Raw genomic sequence first — 15,953 nt, forward strand, 5'->3', positions numbered from 1 at the left:
TGTGGGGGAAGCTGTTCAGACTCAGGTTGCAGAATCTGGAGGAGCAGGATTAAACAAGACTGCGAAGAGAGGGAACTCCATTGAGTAATCTCCCCTCCAGCCCAATCCACTACAGGATTGTAGAGGGAGAGTCAAGGATCGCCTAATATTAACGGAACGGAAGGACAATTAATGAGGTAGAATGACAGGGCTTCTGAGTGAAGAGCCCCCACAGTTAACTGCAGCTGAGGTGTTTTATAAACAATTTTGCCGCTAGGCAATGGACTTCCATTCAAACCACAGACAGTGATAGCGGAATCAAGCTTCACGGAAGTGATCCCAGAAGAATGAGCAAATCCGGTGTCCAGAAAGTTGCCAGCCGCACCACTATCTAGAAAGGCTGAGACAGCAACAGAACAAACACCGTGAGTGATGCGTGCAGGAACTAAGACTGCAATTGTGGAGGAGATGATTGGCAGACCTAGGCGAACTTCCCCCTTATATCCTAGGCTTGCTCTTTTCCCGATTTGTTAGGACAGGAGCTGGAAAAAATGACCCTTGATGCCACAGTACAGACAAAGACCTTAGGTCCATCTTCTATTCTTTTCCTCTGAAGAAAGACGGTGTGCTCCTAACTGCATGGGCTCTTCAGTGTCCATAGATGTGTTAACAACCGAAGAAGGAAAATATGGTACCTCCTTTTCCACGTTCCTTTCCTTGATCCGTCTGTCAATTTTGATGGCGAGCTGCATGAGGGTCTCCAGAGATGTTGGAGAAGGATACTGCACAAGAGCGTCTTTGATCTGTTCTGACAACCCTAGTAGACCAACGCCTAAATTCGGCATAGTTCTCCTCAGCAGAGCTCCGGCCTTGCTTCAAGGCCCTCAGATTAACCTCAGCCGAGGCCACTCGATCCTGATCATCATAGAGCAGACCGAAAGCATTAAAAAAAAGCATCCACCGACTGCAATGTCGGACTCGTTGAAGCCAGACTAAAGGCTCATGACTGTGGTACACCCTGGAGGAGGGAGATGATGATACCGACCCTTTGCTGTTCTGAGCCAGAGGACCGGGGTCTCAGGCGGAAATATAGCTTGCAGCTCTCCTTAAAAATTCCAGAGCAAAGCTCTGTCCCCAGAAAACCAGTCTGGCAAATTTAATTTGGGTTCTGCCACAGATACCAGAGTGACTTGTGAAGTCCTGAAAGCTTCTTCCTGCGCAGAGAGTCGATGCGATAGTCCCTGAGCCATCTGGGACAGGATCTGAATTTTTGACTAGCCAGAACCTGGGCTGGAGTTGGACTGGTCCCGCTCTCATCCATCCAAGCGAGTTCCTCCTTGTAGTTACGGCCGGTTGTAATGTTAGGCTGACCAGTCTCTTAATACACTTACAGAACTAGCGGTAGAGGTCTTCGCCTATAGTAGCCGCCTTTCCGGTAGAGCTTGATGTGTTCACAGGTACTCGGATGCCCCCAGGTCTTAACTCTATTGTAGTGCAAGCTTATTATTGAAACTGCAGTGACAGGGCTGGAGGAAGCAATCCAGATGATAACAAATGGTCAGATGTAAGCTGAGGTCAGGGGTCCAAAGCAAGCAGAGAAATCAAAAACAGGCCAATAGGTAAGGGCTGGCAGCAAGCAGGGATAGCCAAAAACAAGCAGAGGTCAGGACAATCAGAGTTCAAGCAGATCGAATACAAAGCCAAGGTCAAAACAGGAAATCTATAAGGAGTCAGCAACTCAGCACACAGCAGGTCAGCTATCCACAGGGAATTAAATGCTATAACCAGCAGGGAGACTATGCCCTCCCTGCCTTAAATACTGAAAGGGACCAATCACAAGTGAGAGGAGAGAGAGAGTAAATGACCCCCAGTAGTGGACTAATAAATTAACTAAATTGCCGGGACGCAGTGCTGACTTGATCAGCGTCCCGGCCATTTCCTTGACAATGGCCAGGACACAAGAACTGGAAGTGATGAAGTCCTGGCTGTTGTCATGACAACAACCAGGACGCAGGTAGGAAAGAGCGGCGGCTCCCTGCCGCTTATAACAATAACAAGACATTTGTAGACCCAATAGCAGCATTTTAGATCCATTTTTTACCGCCCAAAAAAACACATATAAGTATTTGACAGCTAGGGTGTGCCCCGTTCAGCTGTGGGCCTCATAGCAGCTGCACTCCCTGCATCTATGGTAGTTATTCATTGTATATGTATAATACAAACATTTGTGCCTGCTAATTAAGTGTTCTTTTATATGTGACCATCATATTTCACGTATTGCATATTTAATGTAATGTACTACATGTTTTGTCTCTAACAGATTTACCTTTCTTAAAGTACAACACCACTACCATCATATAATGCCTGTGTTAAAGAAACCCAGTTTGGAAAAATCAGGAAGCAATGGCTGTGAGGAGGCAGAGGTACGGTAACATTTTCACACAGAAATGTATTGTGTGTCTATATACTAGGGGAAATAATTTGTTTTTCAGATAAATGGTGTGTTTACAATATTCTATTTGCATCAGCAATGATATGTGTATATATATATATATATATATATATATATATATATATATATATATATTTGTATAAAAATGTTTTATAGACACTAGTCATCAAAGTATTATTTTTCCATTGAATTCAAGGGATTCTACTGATATGTCACCAGGTCCAGGGCAAGCACACTGGGCATTCTAGGTTCTTCTCACTCATCTCAGGGGCGTTAATTTCTTCTCTTCTATCAATTTGGGGGATATGACGTTGGGCTGTGACATCACAGCTTAGTTCTACACTCCTAGCCCATCACCAATATTGAGCTGCAGCAGCCAGCAGCTTAATTGGCAAGAACCTGCCATCTGCTGCTCCTTCATGTCAGTGGCCATCACTCAGTGATTTAGGTTCACTCTAGTGATAGTGGCATTCCTCTATGTCAATAACATCAGCACCACAACCAAATAGACAGTAGTATGCAGAGATACAAAGGATCAGTGATGCCTGAAAAAAGCATACTCCACAAACAAATGTATATATAAAAAAGTGACCGCAAGACAACAACTAAAGGATATTTCCACCTAAAACTAAACATTTGGAGAGGTTTTTAATGAAAACAAGTAAGTAGCATCTTTCCTATTTAGTCCATAAACACTAATGTTCAGTTATTTATATCACAAAGATAAGTAGATGTAAGACAAAGAGAGTAGCAATTATTCAAGTTATTATGTCTTACCCCTTGTTAAATGCGTTTAAAACTTATATGAAAATAGGGATCATTGATCTATATTTGTAACATACTCTCTATACTCTTATTATTTTTAAAGCATGACAAATAATTAATGTTGTTTTTTTCTACTTTCCTTAAAACTATGGCAGTCAGTAAAAACATAGTGTTCACATAGGTTGTCACGACAAGCCACAGTTGGGCATGCGTGACACGTGGATGTGAAAGTAAATCACCTGGTCTGTTTAACAATGACTACAATCCTCCAAAATATATCTCACACTCACTAGAAACTACTCAGTTCTACCAATACTAAGGTTTGATTGGGGAGCTGACACTAAACCTAAATGAATGAGATATGCAGTAACCACATAATTCCCTGTATTGAGTTATTTGGCGTTAATATAAACAAGCTGATCTGATGTGTATTATTTAAGTACACAAAGACAGAATGTTAATAAATGGAGTTTAATATTATGAAAAAAGTTCACCTCACTTCCGGGCATACGGACAGTACAAATTTACAAATATATTGAAAACATACTGACATAGTACTAACATGAGGAACAGTAATATAAAGTGAGATAAAGCTGGATACTATTATTACATTTAGACCTAAATATATTCAAATCTGTATAGATGCGAAGATCACCATAGCAACATGTGGGCCACATGATTCAACTAAGATGGCATCCACAAGAATGTCAGATACCTGTCATACCCTATCTACTGCTGTAAGTACAGGGAGGGGAGGATCCTCTACCCAAGTCACAAACAGATGCAATAAATAGCGATCTAGACAGAATAATACATAGCTAAACATGATGTGACAAGAACACATAGATAAACAGAGTGGGCTACTTCACATACATCAAAGCCACAGCATGCATGGACAGCCTGCAAACCTGTCTAATACAACAAAATCCTATCTAAACACTTGCACAATAGGTTACTAAGGACACATAGCGAGAGGCTGCCACAGTGGGAGAGCATTCCCCACGATTGTTTTTAGACAACTACCAACCACTCTAATATCATGAGTAGATCTAGCGGCAAGGTGAATGAACTACGCAGAACTAGTTAGTGTGGAAAAAAAACCACACACACCTGGCTAAACAACACATCTGGCTAAACAAAAGAACATACCTGAAAGAGATAAGAGGAGAGTTAGTAATTTAAATAAAAAATGAGGCCATTTCAAATGCTTCATTTAAACCTCTAGGTGCCAAGGTATCTAGGCGATAGACCCAATACATCTCTCTATTGCTAAGTTTTTTAGCCAGATCACCACCCCGTGCACCCAGCACCACGTGTTCAATACCTTTAAATCTCAAACCACTAGGGTCTGCATTATGCGAAGTCAGAAAATGCCTAGAAACAGTATGTAACTCAGACTTATTTTTAATAGCCCTTACATGTTCCTGAAGCCGTAATTTTAGAGCCCTTTTCGTTTTACCTATATACATTTTTCCGCAAGGACATTCTAATAAATAAATGACTGATGTAGTCTTACAGTCAATACGATCTTGAATTCTAAATTCTCTCTGGTGTGATGAATCCATAAAAGTCCTACTTGACGGAGAGATTAGTCTACACATAATACAATTATTACATATAAAGAAGCCTTTTCCTAATTGATCCAGAAACGTCCCATTGAGATCCCTCAAACCTTTTAATAGACTAGGTGCCAAAAAAGACTTAAGATTTTTCGTTTTCTTAAATACGATGTCAGGTTTTGTTGGAACTACAGGTCCCAGGATTGGATCCATAAAGATCAATTTCCAATGCTTATTCAGGATGGATTTGATCTTCTTTTCATCCCTACTAAATTCTGTAATGAATGGAACAGTGTTATTAATTCCCTCTTTTTTATTAGTATTATCCTTATATACCAACATGTCTTTTCTCTCTATCTCATCAGTTTTATCTAATGCATCCAAAATGATCTGATCAGGATAGCATCTTTCTTTAAACCTTTTGACATAGGTATGCGATTGTTCCCTATAGATAGTATCATCAGAGCAATTGCGTTTAATCCGATTGAACTGGGATTTAGAAATATTATTTTTCCATTTCTCAAGATGACAGCTATCATAATGTAGATAGCTATTAGAATCTACATCTTTAATGAACGTTTTAGTGTGAATCACATCACCCTCAAACCCATGAATTAGATCTAAAAATTCTATACTTGTATCACTGATCTTAGATGTGAATTTTAGATTGAGTTCATTCAGATTAATATAACTGAGAAAATCATGCAAAGATTGCAGAGAGCCATCCCAGATCAAGATGATGTCATCTATATATCTGCGATAAAATATGATGTGACTAACAAACGGATTGACACTTCCGTGAATCTGATCCAGTTCCCATTTCCCCATAAATAAGTTGGCGAAACTGGGGGCAAAGATAGTCCCCATCGCCGTCCCGCAAATTTGCAGGAAGAATTCATCTAAGAACTTGAAATAATTCCTGGACAGAATGAACCCAATTAATCTACATATAAAGTCTTTACGACTAGCATCTAGGTCATCATCTAGCTCAAGGAAATGATTAACAGCCTCTATCCCTTTAGTGTGGTCAATAGAGGTGTATAGAGCCTGTACATCAATTGTTACCCATTTAAAGCTAGATTTCCATTTAATCTTCTCCAAAAGTTGTAACAAGAAGGTGGAATCCTTTAGGAATGCAGGTAAAAGGTTAACATATTTTTTAATGAAAACATCCACATATTGTGAGGCATGGGAGGTTAAAAATCCTATCCCCGCTATAATAGGCCTCCCAGGCGGTTTTTCTAGCGATTTATGCACCTTAGGCAAGTGATAGAAGATCGGAATCACTGGCGATTCCTTTAAAAGACATTGAAACTCATCACGAGTAAGTATATTCATCCTTAATGCTTCATATAGGATCTCTTTTAACTCGTCAATAAATATGGGTGTAGGATCTTTATTGAGTCTTTTATAGGAGGATTCATCATTGAGCAATCTCATTTTTTACAAGTTGATAGAATGTTTCTACATAACTTCCCTTTGATTCAAGAGGGTAGAATTTGGAGGGTGGCTTCAATCCTGTTACTGAATCAGTTCTAATGACATCATTTTTAACATTAGCATTATTTTTCAGAAAATGTCTCTTGAGCGTAAGTCTTCTAGTGAATATATTTAGATCCAAGAACAGTTGAAAGTCATTAGAACTATTGGTGGGAGCAAAAGATAGTCCCTTACTTAATAATTTTAATTCATCTTGAGTTAATTCATGGTCCGACAAGTACCAAGTAATTTAGCATCTAGAGGTTCCTCTAAAAATGCCTTCTCTTTCTTTCTCTTGATTCCCCCTCGCTTACCTCTTCGTCTAAGTACCTCCTTTTCATAGGAGAGGCTATTTGTATATTTTCTCTTATATTAAATTTTTGGTACACCGTATCCTCCTTGGGTGTTGGGGCAGGGGATAAAAAAATATATATGTATACATATATATATATATATATATATATATATATATATACAGATCTCGTCAAATATGGATTATTTAAAGTATTTTTGTGCTGTACTTTCCCTATAGGAGATAACATATAGACCTTGGAGAGATCCTCAACCATTGTCCTCTGAACGTGCAGCATTTGGGCTGACCATGAAACATGATGCCATGCAGATTCTATCTTGTAGCCCGAGTCTTCGGCTTCTAAGCATGTAAACATTTCTCTATGTGGCAAGACCCATGCCTGTAAATTCAGCATCCATTAGTCCTTGTTTACTTACACACAGTGACTTCACAGGTATTCATATCATTGGGAGTAAGCATCACCATATTTACATATTTATATAACTTTTAATATCTTAACTTCTGATTATCTTATAATCACAACGTAGGACTCAATGCCTAACTGTAGTTTTCATTGCAGCTAAAAGCTGCACATGTGAGTAATAATATTTCTTAAGGGAAAACTGAACTAACATGTGACAGATATAAACCCGGGTAAAATGCACTGTTGGTCTGTATCACAAGGTTTCACTAAAACTCAGTGCAACTAGAGATGTTCACTGACCCCCGTGTTTTGGTTTTGGTTTTGAATCTGGATTAACATTGTGTTCTGGTTTTGGTTTTGACAAAACCACCCTTGCGTATTTTGGTTTTGGATCAGTATTGTTTTATAAAAAATAGCTAAAATATGCTAAAATCACACAATTTCCCCCCTACATTAATATTAACCTCAATAACACTAATTTCCAGTTACTTCCAGTCAATTTTGAACACCTCACAGGTCACAATATTATTTTCATACACTTTCGGACAAAGACTCCAGCGAACTGGCTGGATGCTAAGCAAAAAGCAATGACACAAACACACGGCAGTTCATAGCACATCTAGGAAACATTACCACACAGCAGTTGCAGAAAAGAAAAGTGGAGCAAGGTGGAACTGTCCTTGGGCCCTTCCACCCATCCTTATGTAAGATATTGAAAAGGACATGTACAGTTTAAGAAAGCAAGTGCTCCAGTGACAGGGAGTGCAACTTTTATGGCTGAAGTGCTTGGATTTTTAGGGCCCCCACAAAACAAGATAACAATGGGCTTAAGGCACCTAAGCAAACAGTGCTGTTAATGAACTCTACTGGGGCAAGTCATGCACCAGTGGAAGCAGTTCTTGCCAGTGATATGAAGAAGGTCATTGTCATGCCTGGGCATAAGACCCAATTGTAAAGCGCTACGGAATATGTTGGCGCTATATAAATAAATGATGATGATAAGACCAAAAAATCCACCTCTTATGTGTGGAATTATTTTTACACAAATCCTGACAACAGTTGTATAGCCATTTGTAGCATTGTAAAGCCACAGTCGGTAGAGGTAGGGACCTTAACCATCTAGGAACCTCATCCATTTTACGCCATTTGAAGCAAATTCATGGAAAGCTTTTGTGAAAATCAGAAACTGCTAAAAAATAACAACAAGCATCAGCTACCTCTCTTCTCTCAGCTAGATCCCACCACCTGCGATCTACACCCCCAACACCTTCATCATCAATATCCCCACAAGTGATTGGAGTTAGTCCTGCATCCAAGTTTCTAAGCCGAGATGATTCCACCCCTATCCAGGACTCCTCAGAAGAATCCTTGAGCGTTAGGCCCACTGCTGCTGCTCCTGCTGCTGGGGGTGGATCTTCAACCCAGAAGCAGACCAAGAAGAAGACTACTAGTAGTTTACAACAATTGACTGTTAAACAATCCTTTGCAAGAGGAAGCAAGTATGGCAACTGTCAATCAGTCACACAGCGGATCCCAGGCGCCATAGCGACTATGCTATTATTAGATCTGCGTCCAATATCCACCATTAATGCAGCAGGAGTAAGACAGTTAATTGAGGTCCTGTGTTCCCGTTATCAAATTCCATCTCAACACCATTTTACTAGACAAGCAATTCCTCACCTGTACCAGGAGGTTAAAAAAAAGAAAATTATTGGGCTACAAAATGCCATTCTATTCACTGTACACTTAACCACAAATATGGGGACATGCGGAGCTAGGAAAACTAAAGAATATATGACTGTGACAGTCTACTGGGTTGGTGATTTACCTTCCCCAGCAGGGACAGCAGCAGCATGTACCCAAGAACCTCCCATTTTTCAGAGGCAGGCTACTCTGTGTATCATCTGCTTCACTAAGAGGCATATTATTATTATCATAGATTTGTAATGCGCCACAGTGCTCCACGGCGCCGTATAGTAGGGAAGACAAGGAAGTACATAAAACAGGGCATACAAGGCAGACAAGATGAATGGAGACATGAAAACAAAGGGTATGGAGGACCCTGCTTATTAGAGAGCTTACATTCTAAAGGGAAAAGGGCACAGATGAAACAAGAGGAGTGAGTATGGCTCAGAGTGGAGATTGGGATAGTTGTGAGGGTGCGTTAGTGTGAATAGTGTTATCGAGGATAAGGTCACCTGTGAAAAAGAGATGGGTTTTCTTTTTTTTTAACAGAATTACATTTTTATTGGGGTATCTAAGTGGTAGGGGAAGGGATACAGAAAAAAGAAAGGAAGTGGGGAGGGTTACTTTTAGGGGTTAGCAGACAAAACACAAGATACATTACAACCAAAATGAGAAAAGGCATCACTGTATAAGGATTAGTATACTAGGCAAATTTCTTGCAGATGAATATGCTAAACAGGCTTATTACCAGACTGTTGCATGTTTTAGGGGGGAACTTGAGGAGGCTGTACACGAAGGTCATGAGCAGCAGTGGTACACAAGTCAGGTGGACAAAGCAACTTAGACCCCTCACCATTTCAGTAGTGAACTCATGCCAAGACATCCACTTGACAATGGGTGAGGAGGAGGTCATAGAGTAGGGAACCTCATATGTCTCCACCTCATAACTGAAATGGATTTTAGCAACAATTTTGTTAATGGAGGGAGGAGAGGGTTGCATCCACTGCTGTACAATGGGCGCTATAGCCGCAATCATAATATGGCCTCACACATACCTATGGTGTTACGGTAGTTGTTTGGGGGAATAGTTGGAGGAGGGCAATGAGTGGAGATGGAGTAAGCTTCACATTTGTAACTTTTTCCGCTTGTTGGAAAACTTCTAACCAAATCGGTTTTATAACTGGGCAGGACCAAAACACATGGAAGATATCCCTGACCTCCCCACATCTGCGCCAGCAAAACTGTGAGTGAGAGGGACATATTTTGTGTAGGTGAGCCGGGGTTAAATAGGTCCTATATAGGAACTTCATATACATTTCCAGGTGATTAGTGCATTTATTCATTTTAGCTAAATTATTATAGATATTATCCTGTTGAGTTGAAGAGAGAGCTATATCTAAATCGGATTTCCACTTAGTTTGTGAAGTATGTTTTGTCGTAGCAGGGAGAGTGGTGAGGTAGATGTAGCAGAATGTAATGCCTCCTTTGTTGTTTCCTCTAGTCAGTTTAGAATAGAGGAGGGTTCAACTGCAAGGTCCTGTGGAGAAGGTCGGTGATCCAATGCCGCAGGCGCAGGTACTTGTAAAAATCTTTAGAGGGAAGACCAAAGCTAACCTGCAGCTGTGCAAAGGAGACCCTCTGTACCAAATAAGTGTGCCAGAGAGCAAATGCTCTCGGAGATTCAGTTAGAGAGGTCAATGTCAGGGATAAGTATGGAGACACTAATAGGCCAGATAAAATTAAAAATCTGCATTGCTTAAAAATTAATTAAAATGGCTACCCCATTACGTTTGAGGGGACCATTAGCTTTATAGCAAGTGGGGTAATGATGGTCTCTCAGAATAGGGGGGGCAAGACACAAAATGGGTCTCCGCACCACACCCACTTTATGATTAGAGAAAAAATTAAGAGCCATGCATTTCCTATTCGGGGAATTAAGACCCCGAACATTTAAAGAAAGGAATTTAAGGATAAGAGCTGGAATGAGCGATATGCAGGGCTGTCCTTCTCATATCTAATGGGGATGTTGTGCCTAAGTAAGGTGGTGAAGGAGGGAACTGCCACAACAGAGTGAGCTTGCCTGCTGGAGGGAGGGGACGTAAAATTAGGAGAGCAGGAGAAGGAGGAAATGGGAGGGAGAGGGGTAGCCCAAAAAGTGGGTTAGTATATTTGCCGCCTAAGGGGGAAATTGGCAAAATGGGTAAAATTTGGGAGCGTGGTGCTAGCATAAAGAGCAAGCCCCACCCATGTTTGAAAAACAAATAGAACATATTAAGCTATAGAATATATCAAACTGAGGAAAGGCAACCTGAGAAATAATAATAACTCAAATCCAAGGTGGTCCACCCAATTAGGGAAGGTACTTGGGTAGTTAGACTCGCAAGGTGACTCAAAACTTAAACCATTCCTAGAGTTGTTTAGCAAAACATGGAGGACAGATCATTATACCAAACTTAGTTTAACCATAGAAATATGTACAGACATTTACCATGCAGTTAAAACATACACACGTATCACCAAACATAGCATAGAAAAGAAAGAAAATTCACAATATAACCTGAAGTTTCAGCTGAGTAAAGCTCTAGGTGTCCAGGGTCGGAAGAAAAAACAGAGAGCATCAGAGGCAATCTAATGTGGCCTCCCAGATGCCCTATGGAAAATACTCATCTACAAAAGTCTGTGGCTAGAGGCCAAAGTGGAGGGAAGCGAGGCCCCTCTCAGTTGGGGAGAGGATCTCAAGTTATAATAAACAGTACCTTGGAGTCACAACAGGGGGGACCTAGGCATAATAGGAACCGCCTTGCCGTGGACCATAGGACACCTGGAGGGAATAAAAGAAACAACAGGAGAGGGTAGCATCTCGGGTGTCCCAAAGACAGATCTATTCCACCATCTACTCCACATCAGGCCTACGGGACCGTGGGTGAGAAGTGCTAGATGCTCAGGTGATGTCCTATCTGTCAGGCGCCGTTCCCGCTGATCCCCTGTCAGTCGGGGACGGACGCCTTCTCTTCTTTCAGCCGCAGTGCTTGTTGCTAAGCAACACTCGCGCTGCGGCTTCCAGTGGTCTGATCTGTCGGGCGCATGCGCCCTGGCAACGGGACGCTACTTTCCATGATGATTCCCCGCCCCTGGCTCCTCCAATCATCAGCGTTCTGGCCTTATTTAAACCTGGCTCTGGCACCATTAGGGTGCCAGAGTAACAGGTTATACCTAGTGTTCCTGGTTATCCTGATTGTGCCCCCTGTGTTCCTTATATATTGTTGTGACCCGGCTTGGCGACTTCTCCTCCTTCTTGTGACCTACTTGTACTGCGACCTCGGCCTATTGACTACCCTCTTGGATTCTCCCTGGTACTGCTATTCCTGATTGGCTCGACCTGGACCGTCTGACCCTTCTACACTACAACGGCAACTGGCTAGTAGGAATGCGACTTGCGTACCCTGTGTAGCGAATTTCAAACCTCCTTGCGGGGGTCCTTGGTGAATACCAGGGGTATGTTAGACTCCGCACCTATTAGTTCAGTAGCGTTAATAACGGTTAGTGTCCCGCTATTGTTATCCTCAAAAGGCCATCGGCCTGACACTATCCTTGTAATAATTTGAACGCCCTCTTCAGGAGAAGAAACAATATGGGTAGAGTTATTCCTCTTTACGATGAGCTTGACAGGAAAGCCCTAATGGTAAGGAATATCGTTGCCCCTCATAGCTGTGGTTACCGCCTGTAAGGATCTCCTTTTAGTGGTAGTAGACGCGAAGAAGTCTGGGAACATTTGAATGTCAGCAAGAACGTCTGTATTTTCTGCCTCCCTGGCCACTCTCAAGAGCTGCTCCTTCATATGGAAAAAGTGCATCCAGAGGAGAGTGTCTTTAGGTGAGGATCCCACATAGGACCAGGGTTCGGCAGCCTATGTATTCTATCGATAAGGAGGTCTTGCTCCGAGGCCGAGGGTAAGAGCTTCCGAAACAATTACAGGACATACGACTGGAGTTCTGCATTTGGGACTGTTTCTGGAATACCTCTGAGTTTCACATTATTACATCTAGAGCAATCCTCCATGTCCGCCATCTTTTCACAAAGAGAGTCCAATTCCTGTTGGAGGGTGTCGTGCGTCTTTATTAAATCGTTATGTGAGGGTACAAAGTCGCTCATATTTTGTTCCAATTGATTACTACGATCTCCTAAAAGAGATGGGTTTTTAAAGAGCATCTAAAGATTTGAAGGATGTGGGAAAGTCTGATTGAGCGTGGTAAGGAATTCCATAAGTGTGGAGCAGCATGGGAGAAGTCTTGTAGGCAGGAGTGAGAGGTGGTTATCAGAGATTAGACAAGGCGCAGGTCAGAGGTAATACCGGTGACAACCTGTTTGAAAAACTAAAGGATGTCATTGCAACATGACTTATCCTGCTTGGACTCTCCTGAGGATATGTGACTTCTGATAACGCAACCAATATTGTTAGAGCATTACAGCGGGGGGAATTCCATCATATTCCCTGTTTTGCGCACACAGTCAACTTGGTGGTACAGAACTTTTTAAAAAATGGCAATGACATGCAGGAGCTGCCTGTGTCCCGAAATATTTAGGGTAATTTTTGGCATTGTGCAACAGCATGTAGGAGAATGCAGCAGCTACAAGAGGAATAGCATTTAGGGGGAATGTACTTTAGTCCAGCGCAGTGGAGAATACTTTCCGTGTTGTGCAAAGTGCTGAAACCACTCAAAGTAGTCACCTGTGAAGAGAGTGCAGACACAGATAGCTTGAGTCAAGTGATTCCCCTAATTAGACTTTATGAAAAGCAGTTAGAGAAATTGAAGGAGGAAATGAAACAAAGCAATTCCGCTAATTATGTTGGCCTTGTAGATTAAGTATTTTATTCGCTTCGCCAGGATCCAAGACTTATCAACATCTTGAAATTGGATCATTACATTTTGCCAACTGTGCTTGATCCTAGATTAAAGAGTTATGGCTTTTCTTTCTTTACAACTGACCCATATCTCAAGAGATGCAATGAGCTCCTGGTCAGCAAGCTGACAGCTCAAGTGATACAATGACACAATGACGTCTCCTCCTTCAGTTTCTCTGGAAATTGCTGTTAGGAAAAACTTAGCTTTCCCAAGACACCCAGTGGTGATGCAGATGAGTCTGCACAACATTTTGACTTTTGGTCTGGTGTAAAAGAATTGCCCAAAAATCGTGACAGCTCTGTTGTAAAATGAACTACAAATTCCATGAGGAAGGCCAGTACCGGCAATTACATCAAAGTACACAGACTTCTGTGATGGTGGATTCCATCGGGGATGAATTAGTATTGTTTGAGGATGATGTACACACTGATGACAGTGTAGATTACAGGTGCTGAGATTTAGCTGAGAGAAGGGAGCTAGCTGATGCTGGTATGCTTGGTAATATTTTGGGTAGAATGGCATGTTGGCAATTTTCTGTTTTTCTACAGTAAATTTTTTACCTTTATTAGAGAGGTGTTTTTTTCTTTAAAAAGGTACAAGCTTTTTATTTACATTATTGTTTCCCTGACTTAAAACCACTAGGCACTTGAATATAGGCTTTTTGCACATGAGGTAGAGTGATTAGTATCATCATGACTGAGACTGTAGAGTGACAAGAACAATGTGACTGAAGACTGGAGAGTGACAAGGACACTGCCACCCCTCCTGTTTTTGTATGAGCTATGGCACAGTAGAATGTCACTGGAGACTTTTAAAAACACTTACAGCCCTATCATCATCAACATCATCATCATCAGCTATCTATGACAGGGTGGACCGCCTATGCCACCCTGTCTGTTGTTGCTGGGAACTGGCTGGGCTTACTTTGCCCCCCTCCCCTTTTGTTATTCCAAAAACGCCCCTCCTGCCGCAGTAGGAGAAGCCTGCTGCCTCCACCGGACTCTATTATGGCGCCCAAAACCACGTTTCTTCTGGGTAATTGTCGCTGCTAGTGTACTCCCGTGCTGGTACACTTGGGCTGGTACTCCTGACCGCTTACTATGGATCAGGGTGCTGTGGATGAATCCCCCTGGCCTATTACACTGGCCAAAGCTACTGGGTAGTGGCAGATCGGTGGTACTAGAGAGCTCGGTCCAAACCTCTGAAACAGCCGGAGAACGGATTAGATTTAGGGTCTAATCTGCAGGTCACAGGATTACAGCAATATTGAAGAAGTTGTCAAGCAGGGTCTTGAAGCCGAGTGATGTTTATTGCTCAATTGTCCTGACAAGGACAGTTCCACTGATTAAAGGTATCAGTGGTCAGGTCAAATAGAACATCAGAATGATACATTTCATTTTATAAGGGCTCCCTTTTTATACTATTTTCGAAACAGCCTTACAGGCTATTTTTAGAATCAGGATGTAACCTGTTTACCAAATCATAGATTTACATATATTGAAGAGCTAACAATATTTACGCTTATCTGTGATATCTTAAAACCTTGCTGTGATATCCTGCATCTTAATTTGGACACAGTGGACATCTGACAGCAAATCTAATTATATCTTCCCCTCCCACATCAACAGGTCTAATTAGCATGAGTCCTTTCTTACAATAGTAGCAGAATACACATTTCCTCCAAAGAAAATAATTCCCCAAGAAAAGTTGTAAACCCCAAACAAGACATTTCCTTATACCAAGACATACAACAGGCTTTCTAAACGAAGGCTTAATGTATCAGATATATACATCAGAAATAAGGCATTTCCTCTAGAAAGGTTAAAACAGAAAAAAAGAATTTTCTCCCCCTGGTCTCAGAAAATAAAGATTTCCCTTACCAAAATATACACAATATCAAAAATAAGTGCATGTGTAATTATATAAATAAGCACCCTGCGCTATTTCCTTTAAATAAATTTATACCAGAAGTTAGTTATGAGTGATCCAGTCACACTCCTCCCCCCCTTGTCCATGCGGCAACAAGCGTGCCATGTCCCAACGATTTGGCTCCTGGTCCGCAGTCTACTAGGGTTACCGGAGGTGACCCGAAGGATCCGGCTCTTCCTGCCGAGACAGTCCATCCGCATTGCTGTGGGAAAATGTGTCTCGCAGCTGGGCAAAAGAACAGAGGCCCCAGAGCCATACAGGTGGGTTTGGGATTAGAGTCCCGCGTGGATTTAGACAGAGATATCAAAATCAGGAAGAAACGTAGACACCGTGAGGAGAGAAACATTACTAGACGGAAGGGTAAATTCTGTAGATGACCCCACGGTTCTGTCCCAAATTCTCAAAGCATCCTCTAAAGATGCTAAGGGGTAAGGTGGATGAGGCCTCAAATGTTTGGTGAGCCAGATCAAATCTGCGATTGAGT

The 15,953-nt window shown here is 41.7% G+C and overlaps 1 protein-coding gene across 1 annotated transcript in view; it reads left to right on the plus strand.

The window, feature by feature from the left end:
- The window catches only part of CHAT (choline O-acetyltransferase), an 84,635-nt gene that overhangs the window by 9,452 nt on the left and 59,230 nt on the right, over nt 1-15,953 (plus strand). Inside the window, exon 2 of the mRNA XM_075216996.1 lies at nt 2,300-2,402. Within this exon, the coding sequence (XP_075073097.1) occupies nt 2,340-2,402 (63 nt within the window). The 5' untranslated portion in view covers nt 2,300-2,339. The remainder of the gene's footprint in view (nt 1-2,299; nt 2,403-15,953) is intronic.

The sequence above is a fragment of the Mixophyes fleayi genome, chromosome 6 (genome assembly GCF_038048845.1).
Source record: "Mixophyes fleayi isolate aMixFle1 chromosome 6, aMixFle1.hap1, whole genome shotgun sequence".
NCBI lineage: Eukaryota > Metazoa > Chordata > Amphibia > Anura > Limnodynastidae > Mixophyes > Mixophyes fleayi.